The sequence below is a fragment of the Camarhynchus parvulus genome, chromosome 14 (genome assembly GCF_901933205.1).
Source record: "Camarhynchus parvulus chromosome 14, STF_HiC, whole genome shotgun sequence".
In the NCBI taxonomy this organism is placed as follows: Eukaryota; Metazoa; Chordata; class Aves; order Passeriformes; family Thraupidae; genus Camarhynchus; species Camarhynchus parvulus.
In genome coordinates this window covers 13,358,521-13,380,481 of record NC_044584.1, presented here as the reverse complement: position 1 = coordinate 13,380,481, position 21,961 = coordinate 13,358,521, and the positions used below count along the sequence as shown (strand labels likewise).

Below are 21,961 nucleotides of genomic sequence, written 5' to 3'. Positions count from 1 at the left end.
TTTTTTGTATGTTTAGTTAATTCAGTGTTGCAGCACTGAATCTGGCACTCTGTCACTTCCACTGGAAGCAGATAAAATAAAGCTTCTCTCTAGAAAATGGGATCTCAAGAAGTGAGCTTGAGAACTAATCTGAAAAAAAGCAGTTGTGTTTTCAACAGTTTTTCAGTGTCATTTTTTAACATGTCTATAGCTTTCTGTAGCATGTAGCTTGAAGTTTGTCTGATACTTATCCTTACATCTTCCCTGAGTGGATGGAAGACTGTGTTCTTGTGTTTTTTTAACATTCAGTAGTGTTGCTTTATGAGAGCACAGCTCTGTACACTGTGTGTGTGTATTGGAGAGAGAAAGCCAAGCTGTGAAGGTAGCATGGAGCTAATTAAAGCAGAAGAATGAAGTTATTGATTGCCCTTGTGTCCTGACCTCTTCACAGGTCGTTTTCTCTGTTGAAGTATTCTCTTGTGCATCAGTGTTTTGATACACCCAAGGTTTGTGGCATGAGGCAGCTCATAAGTGAGATGGAGATCAAAACTGTGTGAGGAGTCAGGGTGGAAAGGACACAACAGTGTTTGGAGTGTGCTCTCCAGTACTAATTTTAGGAGTAGCCAGAGGCCAAGGAAACTTGCTGGTTCTGAAGTGGTTGTGCAGTTGTGGTTAGTTTATTATAATGAGATTATTAGAGTAATTGCTACTGGTTAAGCAGGAAAAGGCAATATTCTCTTACTTTTGCTATCAGTTGGATGCTCTGTGTATGGTGTTATTTTGGAAATTAAATGTGATTGTAGTGGTGTGATGCAATCCTGTAGCAGAGGTGATGACATCTGAGTTAATAATTCCTACTAAAATCTACTGGTAGCAGAAAGTTCAGGGTTTGTTAGTAAGTCCTCAAATAAGTGATGTATTATAGATATGCCATCTTCAAAGAAGTTGTCTTGGGGTTGCAAGTAAATGAGAGCATTCTTGTTTTGGATTTCTTGAAAGCAAAGATTCTAGATTGTGATGAAATATCTACATGATGTTTACTTACTATCACCAAAATAAAAAATTACAGGTTCCACAACAATAGCATGGGAAATTGTGTCAGTGCCAGTTACTGTTAGGTAATGTAAGGAGGCCAGTTAAACTAGCCTATTGCTTCAAATGTTGCACTATTAAAATTAAAAAGAAAGGTGTAATGGTTCTTTTATGCCTAAGACTTACAGAAATAATGAAACATGAAATTACTAAATTACTGTTGTGGTTTTGATATGCTAAGGCCGAGTGAATAACTATTAATATTTACTTTTCATTTGTTTTGATGTAGGTATCCAAAAGGTATCCACGTGGAAACTCTGGAGTCAGATAAGGTAGCTAGGCCTGTTACTGCCTCTAACATTTGATCCGTTGAAAGAAAATTGTATTTCTCAGTTTCACCATCTCTCCTGATTTTTAGATCTAACTTGAGCTTTTTTATGCAAATTCAAAGCATTTTAAGTTGAACACAGTGAACTAATTTCTATCTGACCAACATATGGAGTGTGGGCATGTATTTGTGTGGCTTAGTATTACTTTTTAAATGGATACTAAAAGGTGTTTTAAAATACAGTGGGTCTGATGTTCAGTATTAGTGAAAAGCAGGTTGTGATCTCAGGGGAAAACCAGCAGCATCATGTGCAGTGGCCTCACTTCCCAGCATAGATCTCTGCTTCAAATGGTATTTGAAACAAACTATTTACAAGGAAATGTTGATAATCTTTTTTGAGGAGTAAAAAGGTTTAGGAAAAATTAGGTTTGGTGGATGAAGCAAATACAGCTTTCTAAAATAGGCTTCTGGGAGTAGGTGATAATGTGGTGCCTACAATAGAAACAGCTGTGTTGCCAAGTAACTGCTGCTGAGGTATGACAGTTTTCTTTACAATGTAAATTTACAGAAACTTGCAGCAGCCTTAAATCTAAACTTCTCAGAGTCATTCCTCAAACTATACATTTTTTGTTTTAGAAGGAGAGATATATTGTTATTACTAAGGTAGATGAAGAGGAACGAAAAAGAAGAGAGCAGCAGAAACAAGCAAAAGAGCAGGTAAATAAATTCAATTCCATTAGTTTGTGTGAGAGGGGAAGGGTGAGAACCTCCAACTTCACTCAGCAATGCAAAAATGCAGGATAGGGTTTGGTATTGTTTGCCTTTGGTTTGCTGTGGCTGGCTGAGTTTGATTTTATAAATTCTACCAGATAACTTAGGCCTTGCAAGAGAGCAAAAAGAGTTGCAAGTCACTCTAAAATTTTTTTAAAAATCAGAATTTGTGGAATACTGAATGGATATTCTGGAGTAGTGATTACCTCCTTATATGACTCTCTGCTCTCACAGAAGTGTGTCCCAGTAAGAGGAAACATCAGTTTCTTGTAGAAATTCTTGAGCAAGTTGTTACATGGTTTAGATTCACAGTCTCCCCTTCTCTTAGAAAGCTTGCTTGCTCTTGGCTGCCTGAGTTAGTGTCCTGCACAGTGAATGTGTCATTTCTTGAAAGACCCACACTGTACACTACTGCTGTGGTAACAAACTGACCAGGAGGTCACACCTGGTGTATTCAGCCACTCTCACGGTTTATTAGACTTTGATTTTGCTTACTGAGTGATGCAAATTTCAGGAGGTCATAAGACTTGAATTGTGGGAGTTCCTGATCAAACTCCTGTGATTGTGCTTTCATATATCAAGATAAAATCAGTTTGGGTGGAACAAACAATACTTCTGTGCAGAAATCCTTTTAAGAGGAAAAGAGATATCTAAAGTGACATTAATTAATATGACATCTCTTTATCCAGAAGGCAGGTTGGGAGCAATTTACTACTACAGTAGGGCTTTTAGTGGGGGTATTACCTGCTCAAAGTAGCAGTATTCAGAGATGAACTAAATTAACAGTGAATGTTTTTATTGAATTTTAGTTCTGGTTGAATAAAGACACATAACACAAGGCAGAAATTGCTTCCATAGACCTGAGAAAGAAAAATCTGTTACAGAGCAGTTTATGCTGTAGTCAGAACCCTCCAAATTAATCAAAAGTCAGTTTATACAACTACAGTGTTGTATAATGTGAGTTGCACATTTTAATGTTTCTCCTTGGTTTTGTTTATATAAATAATGAAGAATATTTCTTCCTCAATCTGTGTTAGCATGAAAGTATGGGCTGATTTAATAGGAGTGACAATCAGGATTCAACCTGTTGCATATGTAACAATGTATGTAAAAAGTGCAGCTGAAAATATGTAGGTTAATTGTAATACCTTGTGAGCTGTTTGCAGTGTCAGAGCTGCTGAGCACTATTGGGATCATGTGCTGACAATGAACTGACTGCAGCTGTTACTGCTCTGCCTGGGGAGAAGTTTCCCCTCTTTGCAGCAGTCTGTATTTGGCTGTATTTTGCTTTGTGGCTCAAACACCAGTGATACCATCCGTGTGTTTTGTCTGCTTCTGAACAGCACTTGCACAGTGCCAAGGCTTTCCCTCCCACCCTCCCCCAAAAGCAAGGAGGCTGGAGGGGATGGGCTCTCATTATCCTTATCCACAAATCTTATTGTCTGCCTTTGAATTTCGGGTGAGGGGAGTGAGCAAAGGGCAGAGTGGCTGCTTGGGCAACCCAGGACAGCAGCTTGTGACTCATCCTGCTTGACAGTGAACTAGAGCTACATAGAAAATGGAAATTCTGTGAGCAGGATCCTGCTTTAACCTTTTGGGTCTTGCAAATATTGACATTTCCTTCATGGTTTGTTCTTGGCTGTGTCTGAGAAGCAGTTTGAGGCAAACTGGGGGCATCTGGCAGTTTGCAGGTACAGTTGTGGCAGTATTTGTATTTGTGTCTCACTAATGCCAGAATCTTTCTTACAGGAAGAATTGAATGATGCTGTAGGATTTTCCAGAGTTGTTCATGCCATTGCTAATTCTGTAAGTTAATGTGATTTTTAACCTACTTTTATTTGTAAGAAAAAATAAATAATTCAAAAAAAGGATTCTTTTGCTGTTACATTTTGGAGGAGAAGATGAAATATAAGTTAAAGTGGCATTTTAAGTTTATGTTGTTTCATGTTTTACAGTGGTTGAGTGTAGTAGGTTAAGTAAGCTCAAACTAAAGAATGACATGAAGAATCTTAGTATCTGAAAGAGTCAAGAATAGCAATTTCTTAGGGCTCTTACGTAAATAAGCTTTGGTCGGTTTTTCTTTCTCTGTTCTGAAAATATTTTGGGTTTTTTTCCTTTATTTTCTTGGCAGTTAAAGGCTGTCAAAGAAGGACTGTTATCATGTCAAGTGAATCAAAATTAACATTTTAGGAAACTGCTTGAGCTTTTTCAAAGAGCTTGCTTGTACAGCATCTGGCATGAAAGGTTCTGCACTGTGAGAAGCCAGACATGCGCTTAATAACTACTGTATGTTATAACCATAAGGAATATATTGTGTGTTTGTTGTATAAGTAAATTAAAAGGTGATGGACAGAGAAATGCCTTGACTTCAGTCTTAAGTAGATTACATTTGGAAACCAAGTTGTAAGTAGCTTTTCTAGTGCATCTTCTCACCATATGAAGCTGCTGTGAAAGCCTGTGATAAATGGTGGGAGTAGAGGAAAAAGGAGTGGCTGCTCTGAGAGAATGAAGGAGTGTGTGGGGCAGGCAGAGAGCAGATGGGGAGGTTTGATGTGTAATTGTTCCCATGTGCTGGCAGCTGGGATAGGGGTTTTCACCAATGCCCTTTGCCATGGCCAGGACTGGAAATGTACCAGACATTTAACGTTATTTTCACAGGACAAGCTTGTTATTGGGCACAACATGCTGCTGGATGTTATGCACACCATACATCAGTTCTATTGCCCCCTACCTGATGTAAGTAATCTTTTGAGTGTTCAGATGATGAAATAAATGCCTTAATGTATTTGTCTTTTAATATTATCTCCACACTTTCTTCTGAATGGAAGAATTGGTCAGCCTGTGAACAAGTATCGAAAAGTCTTTTAAAAAAAATCTGTTTGGTACTTGTGGCCTTATTGTCATAAATATTTATGTAGAAAGTTTAGTTGGATTGTTCTCCTTTACATTTTTAAAAGGTTCAAATCAGATAGTAGAACTGTGGTTTTTGCTTATGTTGGGTATATTTGACTGACTGACGTGTTATAAGATACTGGTATGGAGCTTCAGCACAATTATGTGGCATTTTCTCCTTTGCAGTTTACAAAATGGGAATGTGTGGTTTTAAACAATATAGTACACACTTTCTAAAATGATAAGCAGTCTTGTAGCAGGATGATGTTCCCTGGGATGAAGAGTTATAATGTCAGAATAATTAGAGGGAGCACACTTAGACGGCAGCAGGGCTGTTCTAACAGTTCATGACTGGACTATTCAGTTAAACTAAGCAGTGTATTGGCACCAAAACCGTTGTCTGAGGAAGCCAAATGTTTCACTGGAAGGATGGCTCACATGGTGTTTTTGGGAAAGACTTGATCCTAAGATGGGAAAAAGAAGTTTGGGACCAGTTTGGATGTTGTTGGAATGTAAGCAATTGTCACTAGTTCCTGTATTTTTGACCCTTGGCAGATCTAAACCTGTAGGCAGTCCCTGCATACCTGGAGTGACTGCTTATATTCCATTGAAATACTAAATGCTGGGAACACTTACGAACTGTTAACTGGCCTGGATCAGAAGTAGCCTAGGGTGTAAAATAGGATAAGGTGTTGGCAGTGAGAGAACATTTCATTACTAATGACACAAATCAGAAATACGTAGTCTGTAGTTGTGTGTAACTGCAGGTGGTGTCTATGGTAGCGCTGACAAACGCATCTCTTGCAGTGAGAATTCAGTTGCTGTAGCTCACTTTTAGAGGCTGTTTGGATAATTGCAGCTACTGCTCTCTGTCCTCCTGAGACTAAACAGTTCACTGACTTGGATTTTATCTTCTGGTTTCATGTTAAATTTAGGACCTAAGTGAGTTCAAGGAAGTAACATCATGTGTCTTTCCCCGGTAAGTTCTTAGTTCAAACTTTCAACCATTTCAGTATAGTTGCAGGGAGCTGATGTTTTTTGTCCTAGCCCTGTACCCTAGCTGTTACTGGAAAAGAAATTGGGATCAAGTTAGATAAATAGAATTTTTCAAGTAATTTTGAGTAGCTTTTTTCCAGAAAAGCAGTGTTGTTGGTTCACTTCTTGGCAAAAGATGCACCCTTGCTATTCTCCTGGGTTTGGCATGATGTTTGGTGTTTTGAATCTACACTTCATTTGGAACAAGATTTATTTGCTACTAGTTGTTTGCATCTCTTGCTGTTCCTTGGTTGCTGTCCTTTTTCATGCTGAACAAAGCCAAAGAATGTTTTGGCTGTTCCAAATCCAACAGTAATTTTCAGTGGGGTGTATCTGCTGTTTCCCAGCTAATACACTAAAACATTTTTTGAGGGTTTGGCAAAATGGGCATTCTTCTGTTTCAACCTATTTAGCTCTTATTTTGTTTCTAGGCTACTGGATACTAAACTGATGGCAAGTACGCAACCTTTTAAGGTAAGTTAATATTACAGAATGATTTGAAGATCCAAAGTGCATTAATACATGTGTATTGAAACAAATGATACCTCTTTGTGGAGAAAGATGTTGAATAATATTTTCTGTGATGCTCCTTTTATTGTAGACAACTGATTTTTCTTTACCTCTTATCTAAACTTACTGAGTTTAGAGAATGCAAATTTTTACTTTCCTACTAGTGGCTTTTGTCACTTTTGTTGGAAGTTTTACGGTAAACTTGGCAGCTTTGGATTCTAAAATATGTAGAGTTTTTGCTAGGTAAAATGTGATTAGTGGATTATTTTCTTCTTGTTAAGTAGAATGTCCCCTCAGGAGATAAAAAAAGTGCTGTTCATGAACAAATAGGATCTGGAAGCTGCTTGTATATTCAAAGCCTTAGAGTACTGTGAATGCTGACTTAGATTTGTCTGGGAAAATGCTTTATCATCATTAGGTTCTCTTGTGGGCTTTGCTCAGTGGGTAGTCAGCAGGAGGAAAAAAAATTACAGGTTTCTCTTAAAATCTCTTACGCCCTGAGTTTTATTCCTCTAAAGAAGTATTGAGATAAGTGTTCATAAGCTCTTGTTTTCCCGGGTGCCCTTGAATTAATTAAAGAACATGCTGAGGAAGCAGCATCTCTCTTTGTGCATAGCTCTATGGCTCCAGAGCATTGCAGAAAGAAGTGCTATTGAATACACCTGTAGGTATTGTCAGGTTGGTGTTGCACACTGCTGTGGTAAGAATAGAGGCTTTGGCTTTCTGAAAAGTAAGAAACCTCCACAAATTTTGTGTTTGGTACAGCCATTTTGATATTTGTGATTTTACAGCAGTACTTACTGGGTTTTTAGCCTGTTGTTGTGAAACCCTGATTTTGGGATGCCAAATGAATGCATCATTTGAGCTTGTTCATTGTACTTAGTTCTTGGTAACTTTTCAGTCTGCAGACTTGATGAGTGTAAACAGCTAAGCTTGATTGAGAACCAAAGAAAATCTGGTCCTCATAGATCTCAGACAACTTTAAGAAAAGATCGTGTGACATGTTTTGCTTTCTTTGGCTGTTGATTCTGCGTGTTTCCATTGTACTGATTCACAACATATATTTGATTAAGAACTTCAGTAAGAAATTAATCTATAATACATCTTTGTGGCTCTTTATTTTATGCATATAATTCATCAGTAGATTCACTGATGCTGCTCAACTAAGTTGATGTGTAGGAGCAAATCTCTGGTTGTCAGACTTCTTTCAGTCTCTGTATTACTTTAAGTCAGCACTATTTACATTGTAAAACTATTCAAGAATGTCCAGTCAGCAAGCACATTTCAATACTCACCTTGAGTGCCTTCAACCATTATGATCAGTATTTAGAATATTTGCCCTGCTGTTTGTGCTGCCTTTTCCCTTGCCACATGTGCCCTGCATGAAACCAGATACAAATAGAAATATTACTTTGGCATAATCCCTCAATAATTCTGAGCAGCATTAATAAATGCTTATGATGCAAGTGAGGCAAGGTAACTGAAATTTGTCTTGACACACCTCTGGTGCGTTAGTTTGAATTAGGGCTGTGTGTAAGTCCTTGGAGAACACCAGGTGGCAGCAGTAAATACTCATTTGATACTGTTTGATTTCAGTTTCCAGGGAAAATGTGCTTGACATTGCCAATTAATGATGGCTTTTCTTGCAGGAGCTCATTAATAATACATCACTTGCAGAACTGGAAAAACGTTTAAAAGAGGTTCCATTCAGCCCTCCTAAAGTTGGTAAGGATATATCAAAATGCTCTTATTCCTGAAATGCTTTGATTATGTCTGTTCTTGGTCTGAATTATAAATTCCCTGCTAATACTTAGTGTTTTGATGAAGGGACTTTAAATGAGGGCACTGTACATACAGTGCAGTTATATTTAGAAGTATACCTGGAACTTAATAGGAATCTAGACAGAAAAGAATGGATGAGTTCAGTGAACAGCAGTTTCATCATCTTCTAATGATGGATTTGTTTTCTTTTAGGTTGATTTTTGGGGATTAATTTAAAATTTGTTCAAAACTTTCATTTGATGGTTGTCCTTTAGATCAAAACCAGAGCACTACAGGAGGCACTTGGACAAACAAAACTAAGAAAACTTATACAGCACCAACCAGTTGTGTGTGTTCTAGAAATTACTGAAGTTCTTTCAGTAGGAAAAAGGGGTTTTTGCTTGAGCTGAACAGAAGGATATTTAATCAAAGGGCAAGCTTAGCTCAAGGTTCTGGAATTTTTCTTAAGCTGCTAATTTAGAAAAGGGAGAGCAATACTGTAGAGTGGAGTATGTTGAAAGGGAAAGTTTCAGTGCTTAATCAAAATCAAGATGAGCAGGACTTTTTTATATTGCTGAATGTGCAGAGCATAAACACCAAGTGCATTTGTCAATAAAGACTTCTTTAAATCACTCAGTTTAGTCTTCATTTAAATATCTTGAAAAATCTGATCTATCTGGTTAATAGTGAAGCTTTTAATTAGACTGTTCTCTTAAATGCAAGTCAGGAAAAAAAGATACTCTTTGTGGGGAATTCTGCTGTCACTGTCTTACAATTAATGCTCATTTTGGCTGAGCAGGTCTGGGGATTAAGGGCTTTTTAAGACTTTCCATCTTATTAACCTATTCTAATTTTAAAATGCAAAAAACCCTGCTTTTTAAAGAACTTAAGAAAATTTGAAGATTCTGAAAGTTGTATAAATTTCCCCAAATGATGTTATGCTCTAACAAAATAAGCCTGTGGGTAAGCATACAGGACTATCTTTATCTTCTCTGATAGTTATTTATAAATGTCTTTTTCCCCTCAGAAAGTGCAGAAGGATTTCCAAGTTACAATACAGCATCTGAACAACTCCATGAAGCAGGATATGATGCTTACATTACTGGATTGTGCTTCATTTCCATGGCTAATTTCCTAGGTATATGTGAAATCTTTTCCAAACCATCTTCCTGGTGCTCTCTGTAGCTGCTTATGACATACTGAATTTATTCTTCATTCATCAGGTTCATTCCTCAGTCCTCCGAAAAACCATGTGTCTGCTAGATCAAAACTCATTGAACCTTTTTTTAACAAGTAAGTAGTTGTATAAAAAACCTGCTAAAACAAGAAAGTACAACAGCAGCTTCAGCAGATCTACCTCTAGCCGTGGAATCAATAGCTAACTGCATTTTTTCTTTAAACTGAAGTTTTTTTGGCTTTCTGATTCATGCTGGTAATGCTGGAGAGGCTATGAAGTAAATACCTTTTCTTTTGAGGAGGATGGTTTACTTTCTGCTGACCTGTGAAAGGACACTTTGAAGAGTACCTGGCCTGCTTTAATGGCCTTGCTGTTGTTTCTGGAGTGAGCTTTGGAAGTGATGGAACTGAAGAAAAACTGGTCAGGTGTTCTTCATGTTGTAGGACCCTCAGTAACTGATAGTGAAAACTGAGTGTGCTCAGCAGTCTGGAAAAACTAAAATATCCCTGTGGTATTGTCAGTCCAAATAACACAAAGCATTGGTATTGACATTGTTGGGTAACCCATTTTTAAGATGGTGTAAGAAGTATACATGTATGATTTATGGGATGATGCTATAAGCAGTATTTTGCTTTTGAATTGGATCTTCTTGCAAAACTCCTTGAACAAATTGAAGTAAAACTTGGGGAATCTAGAATCCTTTATGTAATTAATCTGTAGATTTTACCTTAGGAAACGTCTAAAGATGCTGCAATCTGTAACATAAAGAAAAATGAGTTGAAATTAAAAAGATTCTAGTGCTTACTCTGTCTGTGTAAATTCAGGAGAAATTCCATCCTTTCAAACCTGTAATACGAGAGTTGGCAGAATTAATTATTTTAGCTTCAGATGGCCCACACAAATGAGAAAATCATTGTGATCAGTGGCTTTCACCTTTCATTGTTCTGAAAATCATGTCTTTATAGTGACAGCAGTTCTGTGATTCTCTTGACACTGAGACATGTGAGGCAGTAACTCCATATATTTTAGCAGATGCTACAGATATTCCCTAGATGAATCATGGACCCACAGTGACTGCTTGGTTTGAATGTGAAGGTGAAGATAGAATTGATCAGCACAATTTCATTTTAAGATGGGATTTGTCACTAGGTTGTTTTCAGGAACACCAACACACATGCCAAGTAGTAAGTGCCAATTGAGCAGGATAATTTTTCAGTAATAAATCAAAATTCTTCCTAGAAATGCATATTTGCAACCTGTACAAACAGCAACTTCTAGAGCTGTCACAATAGTACTTTCAATTTAAGCTTTTCAAATTAATTGTGTACTTGAAGTGTGACATTCCTCTAGGAGTGACATTTCAAAGTTGTGAGAGTGAGTGAGAGGAAGCTTGCTGTGTCTGTTCTAGCTTCAGGGTTAACTGCCTGACTGCAAAGAAAGGAAGAGTTAAACTGTAGGGAGAACAGCTGCCTTTTTTTTTTTCTTTTTTTTTAAAGTAAGAAATGAAAATTACTGTTTGCAAGAAAAGAGTGTTTGTCCATTCTGCCATTATTGACAGCTTGTAGCTTCTTGTTTTAGAAAAGCTATATATTATTTTTAAATAATGGAAACTTGGAAGACTTGCCATGTCTTACCTTCACATAATTTTAGAAGCTTTGCCATATTCTAACTAACATCTGCCACATCACCTAAGTCAGAGCCTAGAGGTGAGACTCTCACCTTTTCCTTATAGCAAGCAGACCAAGGCTTGTATTTTTCAAGCTAGTTTTCTTTCTCTTATAATGTAAAACTAGCAAACCAGAATAAGACAACAACTCTTTCTTTATTGAAGAAAAGAATAAAAAAATGTTTAAGTACATGTCAGAAGTCAGAGCTGTGAGGTGTTTCAATGAACAAATCTTTTGCTCTGTTCAGTCAGTCCCTGCAGGTCTCTGTGTGCAGCACGTGGTGTTTTTAGCACCTGCAGTAGCACCCAGGGCTCTGCAGTTCAGAGTTCCCTGATATCCCTTGGTGAGTGTGTTTCTCCTGGGGTTTTTGGCAGATGTGCTCTGGGCTGCCAGCCAGCTCCTGCTGCACCTACTTGGCTCCAGTTTGTGGTCTAGACTCTTTCCCCTCTTCCTGCTGGGGAGAAAAAAAACACTCTTCCTCCTTCCTCCAGAAGTTCTACCTGATGCCATGGGCAGCAGTCAGAACAAGGAAACCTTTTCCTTTGTGCTGTAGTCATATTCTTCAAGCAAAACACAAACTACAACATGCAAACAGTAAGGTGAACAAATGAAAGTTATACCTTGTGTCACAAGTTTTTCCTGAAAGAAGCTGAGCAGAGGAGTTTAGTGTAAGGCAGCTATTTAGAGCAGTGTTCTCAGTTTGAACTATTATCCAGACAGTCTTGAAAATGTTCTTTAAAACAGACCATGATTTTTTGGGTTGTGTATAAAGTCTTTATTTCAAGATATCTGTGTATTAGATGTTAATATTTAACTACAGTTCAGTGATTAAACTTTCACGTTGTTGCTAGGATTTTGGAAATGTCTCCTGTTTGAATGAGCTTGTCACTAATGTGATTTAAATTAGTAAATTTAAAATTTAAAAAATCAAGCTTTGATTGTTATGAACTTAGCTTTCAAATGAAGGTAATTCTCTTTTCAAGAGTAGTTTTGATGTCTTTCATTATGTCAGCAGAATTATGGAACTTCCTGGCTGGCTGTTCAACAATGATGACCAGGATATATATTAATGTTCATATAAGATTAATGATGAACATAGGTAAAATCTTTAGTTTCAGGGCTTTTGTGAGAGTGGAACTGATTAAAAACAGACTTTCCCTTAGGGTTGTTTGGTTCTTTTAGGCATAATGCAGTAACTTATATGATAAACAACTCAATAAGGCAAGAATTCCAGAGATGCATTTCTGTAATCTTTATGCTTTATTGTATACACAACATCTTTGAAAAATCCTGTTTGTCTGCTCTGAGTAATCCCCAGTGAACATTTATGAGTTGAGATGATGGGACTCTTCATTGCAGTATCTAAACTCTTGTGTGTATAATTTGGATACTGTTACTGTCTCATATACTTTTGAGTTGGTTTGAAATTTTTTGACTGGTTTAGGGCAATGGCTCTTCCATTTCTTCCTGCCCCCACCCACAAGCCGCACAAACTTGTAATGACAATGTTCTTTTGTATCTCCTTGGGTTGTTTGAATGCTGTTTATTCTTTTGATGTAGCTGGACGTAGCGAGTGTAGTGGTGTAGAGAAATGAGAACACCATGTTTTACTGAGATGAATAGCATCATGGTCTGTAGAAACAGAAATTGGCTTAGAAGGGTTTTTTATACAATGGATATCAGAAACCAAAATCCATACAAATTACTTGGGTTTGTGCTATATTTGTAGAAAGTTTCTCTTAGGAAGCTATATTCTCTGGCATTGAAATCCCTTGGCTTTTCTATATTCATTTACTTTTCTTTGCAAAATTACTGCAAAAGGAGATTGGTGTGTTTCTGTGTAGTTTGACCAATAACTTCCCACTCTCACTGTAGGAATAAAGAGTTGCTGTTCTTGTGCTTGCAGCCACATGTGGCTGAAGTAGTCACTGACCTGGACTGGTAAACTGAGCTGGGTTTAAAAAAGTCTCTTTTCTTTTTTCAGCTAGATCAGTTTCTCTGCACTGTTCACCACACACCTGTGAAAACTTTCATCCTAGCTCAGTGCAGAGGAACAGTGTTGCCTCCTTGAGATTATTTATCCACTGCTTCCTCTCCTCATTCTCTTTGACTTGCCACAGAAACAATTGTTTTCGAAATAGCTTCCTCAAAATACCTCAGAGTTCTTATTGAGAAATGGATCTCTGTCCTCTGACTGTGTGATCTGGCTGTAGTCCCTAAACAGTGTAGGAAATAACATTTTTTTAGCTTGGTCTGCTTAGCTTTTAAAGAAATGTAGCTATGACACTGATTGTCACAACACTAACTCACAACTTCATGGATTGAGCTAATTCAATACAGAGCTCATGCTGTCATACAGAAAAGTCTTATTAATTTAAATGTTCTGCAGATAGATGAGGAATCCTAGAACCATAGTTATGGATACTTAATTATGGATTATGTTGGAGCTCAGTGTTCATAATCCATGTGGTGTAAGTTGGTGCTGCAAGCTGCACTTACTTCTGTTACACACCTGAAGTGCACTTAATACCAAAATCAGTATTTAGGCTACAGGGAGTGTGTGTGTGTGTGTGTGCTGTTTAGTGACATCATTGTTTGGCCAAACAAATAAATGTAGGATTTGTCTCAGGGAATAAAAACCTGATCCTAATTAATTTCAGGTAAATGTATTTTTTGTCATAAGTGTGTTCTTGCGGTTGGCCACTGTATTGCTTTCCTCAGTATGATAAAACCTGGGGGAGGGAAGCTTAACTAGTCTTCTCCCCAGAAGTTTTTGTTGTGTTTTTAGTAGACTTCATCTTTATTTTTATGAAAACCTACAAAACTTACTATTTGAATGCTTTAAAAAGTAGTAGATTCCAAGAACTTGGCAAAAGTTTGTTTAGATTATAGTAACTCCAGTTAAAAAAACCTTTTTTTTTTTTAATAAAACCTCCCACTTTTGCTGAGACTCAGAGGATAAATTAGGTGGGACAGTGTGTGGCACAACTGGTGCCAGTTCTCACTCTTAGGTAAGAGATTGGGCTTATAGGGTCTGTTTTGTTTTAACATACCTTGGGATAAGTTTGGGATGGTTATTCTGCTTCTTTAGAAGAAACATGTAAAAAAACTAAAAAAAGGAAAAGGTCTTCAGGCAGAAATTTGCTAATGGTTCTTTTCCATTTTACTTCTAGGCTATTTCTTATGAGAGTAATGGACATACCATATCTCAATTTGGAAGGACCAGACTGTAAGTAGCTTCTCTCATTGTAAAATGTAGTACCATTCTGACACACTTCCTGGAGGAGGAAGTGGAAAGATTAATTGTGTATATCTAAAGCAAGGATATCAGCGTATCTATCAGCTGTGTTTAGGTTATTAGCTACTTACAAAATTATTTAAATATGTCTGCTTCCTTGTTTTCCTTTAACAAAATACTAAACCCAGAAATTCTTCAACTTTGACCAGAGAATCTGCATTATAAAGGCAGATGATGAGAACAAATGAAATTAATGTTACTAAATGAGAGAGTTTGAAATTAACAGCTTTATTATTATTTTGGGGTACTATTCTTATGTACCATATCACATTAAAAAGTGGGATCTTCACACTGTCCCCTCACCCCAGCAGTAAATAAAAAATGCAAACTAGTGAGTAGGAAATGGTTCTGAAATCTTGTGGCCACTTTGTTTCTCAATTGCTGTGCAGTAGTACCTCTACTTACCTTCAGCCTGAACATCAGATTTTTTGGCCACATGGGATTATGATAATGGAAAAATATTACTTAAAACATTTTTACCTTTCTGGTTATTTCAGTTTACAGACCTGGAGCTGTAATTAGTTGATAATATATTTAAATTAAACTAGATTCTACTAATGTAAATGCCCTTACTTTTACGGGATGTTTCATTATGAGGGGGAGAACTTTGGATGAGGGTTCCCACTGATGCCTTGACTTAATAAAATGTGAAGCCCTGGAGGTCAGTCTGGTCCTTGATTAGATAAAAGCTTAGTTTTATATTGAGGAGTCAGATACACAGTGTCTTTAAAATTGTACCCATTTGGAAGCAGTACTGATGTGGACACATTTTCCACTCCTTGCCTTGGAAAACTCATCCTGGAGTGTGACTCTATTAGATGCCAGTGTAATAGTAACAGAATGCAGTTCTAGAGAGATGCAAGTAACTGTTGGAAAGTACATGCTGTAAGGGCATAGATTGAATTTTAAATTCAGTTAGGTGGTCAGATCACTGAGCTCTGGCTCTGCTGGAATGGTAATCTAATTACATTGCATCTTCCTTCCCCAACTGTTTGATACTGAGTGGAAGAATGGGTAAATACTTTGGGTCATTGAGAGAGTGCCAAAGCTACTAATTTGTAAAGATGCTACTTCCACTTGCTGGCCAACTTACAGGATTGTTTTGATACTTTGCCAAGAAGGGTTGCCAAAAAAGAGTCTGCCTCTGAAAGTCTGTCTCTTTTATCTGAAAGCCACTCCTGTAGAACAGACTGATGCAGATATTCTAGGAAAACCTGAGCCAAGGAGGCTCTCTAAGGCTCAAAACAGGAAGCATTGCAGGGGTGGCACGTTGGGCTGGCTGGTTTAGCCACTTCAGTTGCTGTTCTGAGATGTAAGCCCCACTGTGGGTTCAGGAAGCATTCTGGTGGTTGGTTATGGGGACTGTTTTGCAGAGAAGCAAAGCCACCCAAAGAGTACAGCCAGGTTTCTGTGGGAGGTGCACTTGGGGTCTGTATTTTTAAAAAAGAGATGAGGCACAGCTGACTAGGTGACTGTTGTAATTTGTATGTTTCTGTTTGTCAGGTAGTGAAATAGCAAATTTGTGCAATTTTTCCTTAAATAATGGATTTCAGTAACATGTGTTAAGTTAAATAGTATTGAATATGTGAATGTGACTTTCGTCATCTTTTGTTAAAATGTGTGTTAAAAACTCATTTAAAATAATGAAGTTGCTGCACAAAAGAAAAAAAGGAAGGGAAGAAAAAACTACATAACCACATTAGATGACAGTTTTAGGATATTCTAAAGCAGTGACTCTTATTTTAACAAAAACATTTTTGTTTTGTAGTGCAGCCTAAACGAGATCACGTTCTTCATGTTACTTTTCCCAAAGAGTGGAAGACTAGTGACCTATACCAGCTTTTTAGTGCCTTTGGTGAGTGATATAGTCTGTCTTCTCGTTGTTGGTTTTTTTGGTTGGTTTTTTTTGTTTGTTTTTTTGGTTGTTATTATTAATAAGATAAACTTCTGGTTTGTTTTGTTATTTTTAGTCTGTTGGTGCAGACTTACTCCTAGTGTGGGTAATGATGAATCTCTTCTTGTAATTTTTGAATTTGATGTCCTGTGGACTTCGTAATGATGTGTTGAAAATAATAACTGTTCTTATTAACTGCTTTTTAGAAATCTTTATTTTGGTGCTTGTTGAATATTGTGGATCTTTAATCCTTTTATTTACAGCTTCTCCTGATAGGAAGTAAGAGTTTATATAGGTGGAAAAACAGAATGGGGATTGATGTGGGGCAGATGGAGGCTTTAGGAACAAGGTTCATCCTGCAGTCGATGTAAAGCCAAACTCCAGTATATGTGAGTCTAGGCAAGCAATTAAGCTTGAAAATAACCAAGTTGGTTTCCAGATTGTGAACCATCCAAATGAGAAGAAACAGCAAAAACGGTAGTTAATAACTGAGGACAGTAGTCCTGTTGTTGCTCTACTAAGTAGAAGTATGAAATGTAGGTACCTGAAGAGCTGAGCTAATAGATGATGTGAAAGAAGAGACCTTATCTCTTGTGCTTGGTACTCTGTCTGTGCAGGGTCTCTGGAGCTGCATCCAGCTCCCTCACTTCTTGTGAGCATTCACTGCAGCAGGGGTCAGTGTAGTGGTTACGATTTAATAGCCCCGACTGGGAGATGTAGGAGAGAGAATGTAGAAATGGCAGGATTCTCGCGGAGCTGCTGTTCGGGGTGAGGAACGCGGTTTGGCCTCAGCTCCCGGCGGTTTGTGCCCCTCAGCCCCCGGTTTGTGCCCCTCGTTTCCCGGCGGTTTGTGCCCCTCAGCCCCCGGTTTCTGCCCCTCGTTTCCCGGCGGTTTGTGCCCCTCTTTACCCCCGGTTTCCTCCCCCCGGTTTCCTCCCCTCGGTTCCCGGCGGATTGTGCCCTCATTGCCGCCGCTTCCCTGCGTGGGACGGTCACGGCCGCCAGGGGGCGCGCTCGCACACCGCTCAAGGCTCGCTTTGGGACTTGCCGATTCCCGCACTTCTCCAGATTTTAGAGCTGAATGTTTTCATATTTCCATTTACAAACTTTAGGTTCGGTAATTAATTAATTAATCTATATTTTTTCAAGTATTCTTGCCATGCTATCTCAAAACAAACTGCAGCTTATTCCTTCCAAAATTGTGGAATACAGAAGTACCCATGGTTTTCCAGTTGTAGGTGGATAGGGGCAGAGTGGTACAGTGTGAGGTTGAGTGATTTGCCAAAAGCTACAAAAAAAAAAAAAGGCAGTAACAGACATTAATTACCCTAAGGTATTACATCAGTTAAAGCAAAGTGTCTTGAAATCAAGCAGTATTAGTCAAATTTTACAGAAAAATTATTTTAGAATGAATTCAAGCAGAGTTATAATCTTCCATGGAGCTTCTAACAAAATATGGTGAAACAGCTGAAAGGGCTGCAGTGTCACACTTGGAACTGGTTTGCATTTGCTACTCTAGAAGGGGTGTTCATGATTTTGAAATCCTTCAGGACTGCCTGCATACCAAGTGGACACCTGTTCATGCAAGATGTTTTTATAGTCTCAGGGGTGAATGTAGTTTCACTGTACAAGTACTTGCAGCACTGTGCAGTCTCTTAGAAGACTTTAGATTCTTAAATTTGCATTGTTTATTTGGTCATGCTGATGTGAAATGGAAAGTTGTTAAAACAGGACTTGCTGGAATACAGCTTTAGTGTATTGCCTTAAGTTCTACTTAAATTAATGTCTTTGGCTTTTGCTTAAAACTCATACTATCAAAGTATTATAAAAACTACTGCTTAATTACCAGTAGAAGACATGTAGGAAATGTACGAGAACAGAGTATAAAAAGGAAAATGTTAAAATTATGTGATCCATCAGTATGATTTCATTCTGTGGATTTAATCTTATTTGCATGTTTGAGCTAATACATGGAGAATTTTCAAATTTCTTTATAGAAGAAATGCATTTTACTTGCACCTTCATGTCTTAGTCCACCATTGTCACCACCAGTGGCATTCTTCAAAGTACTGAAGACTTGATGTATTCTAGAAGTGCAGAAAGAGAAATTTCCTGTTTTATTTCTCTAGAGCTGGTGTTCCATTACATTGCTGTCCATGGCTTATCTGCACTGGCCTTGCAGTGAGCTGGCACGGGGCTCTGGTGATTGCTAAATATTGTACTGCAGCTGCATTTGCTTTCCAGATCTTTATTTGCATTTCACCATACTTCTGAAATGCACAATATTTACTGAGTGCTTAGCAGTATTGCTGAATGATTTAATTTATTAATCTTATCTCTCCTAAATTCTTACTTCTTAATAATGATGAAATGTGGCAGTCTGAAGAGAGCATTTCTTAAGCATGGAGAGTTGCATAAGAGCATTTGTTGCGGTTTGTTTCAGATTGGAACTCGGTGTCTGCTATTTAATGTATGAATTTCTTTAAATTCTGTATTTGAAATGTATAAATCTGAGTATAAAAGCAAGATATGTTGGCAGGTGTTGAAACCCTTTATTAGCAGAAATACAAAGTCACAAGTCATATGGAATGCATCAACATTTCTGCGACAATAAATAAGGATCCGATACTGAAATTATGTGCCACCAATAGGTTGGATTTTTATTAATTTGGCACTTAGTGAAAATATGGATTCTGAAGTCCATATGAATAGTAGCTGAATTCCTTTAGGAAATTTTTTTTGTCTACCACTGATCCTATTTTATACCCTGGGCACAATTGCAAGGTATTCAGGAGAATTTTTCTTTCTGATCTTTCAGTCTGCTCAGGTAGCTTGAAATTAATAAACTGTATATATAGGAAAAGGACACAATCTGGACAGCATTTCTGTGTTCCAGAGTTACAACAGAATATGGTCTCAGATGTCTGAAATGATTGTTTAGAAAATTTTGTAATTGGTAATACAAAATTGGAGAACTTTATGCACAAATAAGTTTAGAGCAAAGACGTATCAATGCATGTACAGCAATATGAATTTGTACAGTAATTTCTGTCCTTTAAAGGAAACTGCATGTCGGGGTCCTACCAAATTGCACTGCAGTTCTGAGCTGCAGTCACAGCTGGGACCTTGCTTGTGTTGAGAAATGTTCATGTCCTGCCAAAAGGATGTTCTCCCTATACCAAAGAGCCTTAGACATAGGCAGCAAAGTTCTGTCTTCTTCAAAGGCAAAATTATTAGAAATTGAGTTTATGTGCCCTGAAATATGTTTAAAGAAATTCTTACTTCGTGGTGTGGGCTCATCTTAATAGCAACCTTAGCCCTTCAGTACAGGGAGATGTCAGAAACCATACTGAATTAATTATGGTTTTGGCAATGATCAAAATGATTATAACTTAAACTCCTAAATAGCTGGCTACTCAAATGTATAGCATGCGGATGAAATCTATCTAGGCTTTTATTTTTTTATAATTAGAAAATCTGTTTATAATCTGGCTGGATTTCAGAAGAGATTTCTATAACCTTGTAACCCATAGACTAAATTAGATTTCAATAGATTAAACAACTGAGAATAAATGTATTTTAAGCCATTTTGCATCGTTGTTTTTAACCTTGTAATGTCTGAAGGTTAAATAGTGGTGTAACATTATATATAACTTGATTTTCTAGTCTACGTGAAAAAAATGGCACCAGTTTTCAATATCTGAATTGTACTAACAGTAAAGCACTTAGATAAGGACAGGAGAGGTAAGCACAGGAGATGTAAATGGATTTCAGACTATAATAAGACCTTGTGTCTGGAATGGGAATCCTTTCCTCTGCTTTTGCTTGATTATGAGCTCTTTTAGCGCTAATGTGACATTTTAAGCCATTCACATAGAAAATGCACTAGCTGCTTGATGAATAGAGGGACTTATTTCCAGTCACTGTTCCATTGTAACAGCTTCCAAATGAGGTCCATGATTTTGTGCATTTGTCCTCATATTGACTCAAATTAAGTTTTTAGTTCACATCCAGGAAATTAGGTATAGTGGGATTCAAACAAATCAGAGTTTGAAAATTTAGTATCTCAACAGTGGAGTTCTCCATTGGTGTGATCAATCCTCTACCTACCCCTTTCGACTGGAATTTATCATCACTCAAAGAGCTGTTGTTTATTTGAGTAAAGGGCTGAAATTCCCAGATAATCACTTCAGTTTATTTTGTAGACTCATGTAGAAGCCATGAAGGGAGGATGTGAGGGTCTGGGGTGCACAAGGATGCTCTGCTGCCCTGACTTTCTGAGCAGTTCCAGGCCCTTGTGCAACTGGGTATGAGCTACACACCTGTACAGTGGAGAAAAGCCTTCTCAAGTGCAGTTACTCTTAGTTGGCTTTTTTATGTCATGGCATATCAGATAAAAATCTGTGACTGAGTCTAAAATAAAAATAGTCATAAAAGTTTCTTTTGCTTTTCTAGGTAACATTCAGGTTTCGTGGATTGACGATACATCAGCATTTGTCTCACTGAGCCAGCCAGAGCAAGTACAAATAGGTGAGTGTTGGGTTTACTTCAGCATTAAGACTTTAACTGGCTCCTGCAAAATGCTCTGAGCCAGCAGGGTCTGTGATTCTAATGGCAGAACCACTGACTTGCTTGGAGGAACTGGACTTCCATAGCAGCAGCACATGTGTGGCAGTAAAACCAAGCCCAAACTGGACTTGCTTGAGAGTTTTGTGTTTCATTCCATGATCCTCCCAGTACCTAAACCCCTAGGTAGAATAGTGCTGGTTTCTTCACTTGGGGCTGTATTTATTGAAGCTATTTACTGTTACTTTGCACAGAGTATAACTGTCAAAGACTTTTGTGGTCTTCACCTCCAAGTACCCTTTGGGCTGGTGCACATTTGGTTTGGTTTACATTTACAAGGAACAAATGCAGTGAGAAGCCATTTGGTGCATTGTAGAGCAAATGCAAAATAAGAGTGTCCAAAGAGCCTGAACTGCTGATGTGCCTACAGTCTGTGTATGAACAATGTGAAATCTCTTCAGACCTAAGTTTTTAAATTTTTATTTGAACATTTGAAAATATTGCTGGTAGTTATGTGGGAAAACAGTCTTCTTGGTGTGTCGGGTTTTAGGTTGGGTTTGTTTATGGTTTGGGGATTTTATGTTGTTTTGGGAGTGGCTTTGGGGTGGAGTTTTTTAAAGATTTTTGATTGACTGTAGTTGAATCCAGAAGCTCTTAGTGGTTTCTCTAGTTGTTTTGGGCATTTATTTGAGTTCTGACCCATAACCTTACTTCAGGGAACTATGGCTGGAAGTAAGCCATTACAGATGATCATTTGGGGTATGTTCTGGTAGTGTCATCCCCATTTACTGAAATGCTTGCATCAAATGCTGTGCGGCCAGTGGGAGCAGCAGTATATGTAGCACTTCTGATTAACTGGCTAAAATTGTGTTGCACTTAAGAGCTATTCAGACAGAATTCCCACAATTAAAAAAAAAAGACAGATTAGAAAACCCCACTGAGTTTACATCATCTGTCCTTACTAAGCTCAACTAAAGAAGCTTTCAGGGCCTGGATGTACAATCAGTGCATCTCTGTAATTCCTTATGAACATCCTGGGAGTGTTTTTCCT

General features: G+C 37.8%; 1 protein-coding gene across 5 annotated transcripts in view; it reads left to right on the top strand.

Annotated features, from left to right (window-relative positions):
• The window catches only part of PARN (poly(A)-specific ribonuclease), a 40,073-nt gene that overhangs the window by 4,704 nt on the left and 13,408 nt on the right, over window positions 1–21,961 (top strand). For all 5 annotated transcript variants that reach the window (XM_030958132.1, XM_030958135.1, XM_030958134.1 and 2 more), the window contains exons 10-21: window positions 1,301–1,343; window positions 1,976–2,056; window positions 3,860–3,916; window positions 4,769–4,846; window positions 5,938–5,981; window positions 6,469–6,511; window positions 8,197–8,272; window positions 9,336–9,446; window positions 9,532–9,601; window positions 14,326–14,381; window positions 16,219–16,305; window positions 20,800–20,874. In XM_030958132.1, coding sequence (XP_030813992.1) covers window positions 1,301–1,343; window positions 1,976–2,056; window positions 3,860–3,916; window positions 4,769–4,846; window positions 5,938–5,981; window positions 6,469–6,511; window positions 8,197–8,272; window positions 9,336–9,446; window positions 9,532–9,601; window positions 14,326–14,381; window positions 16,219–16,305; window positions 20,800–20,874 — 821 coding nt within the window. The remainder of the gene's footprint in view (window positions 1–1,300; window positions 1,344–1,975; window positions 2,057–3,859; window positions 3,917–4,768; window positions 4,847–5,937; window positions 5,982–6,468; window positions 6,512–8,196; window positions 8,273–9,335; window positions 9,447–9,531; window positions 9,602–14,325; window positions 14,382–16,218; window positions 16,306–20,799; window positions 20,875–21,961) is intronic.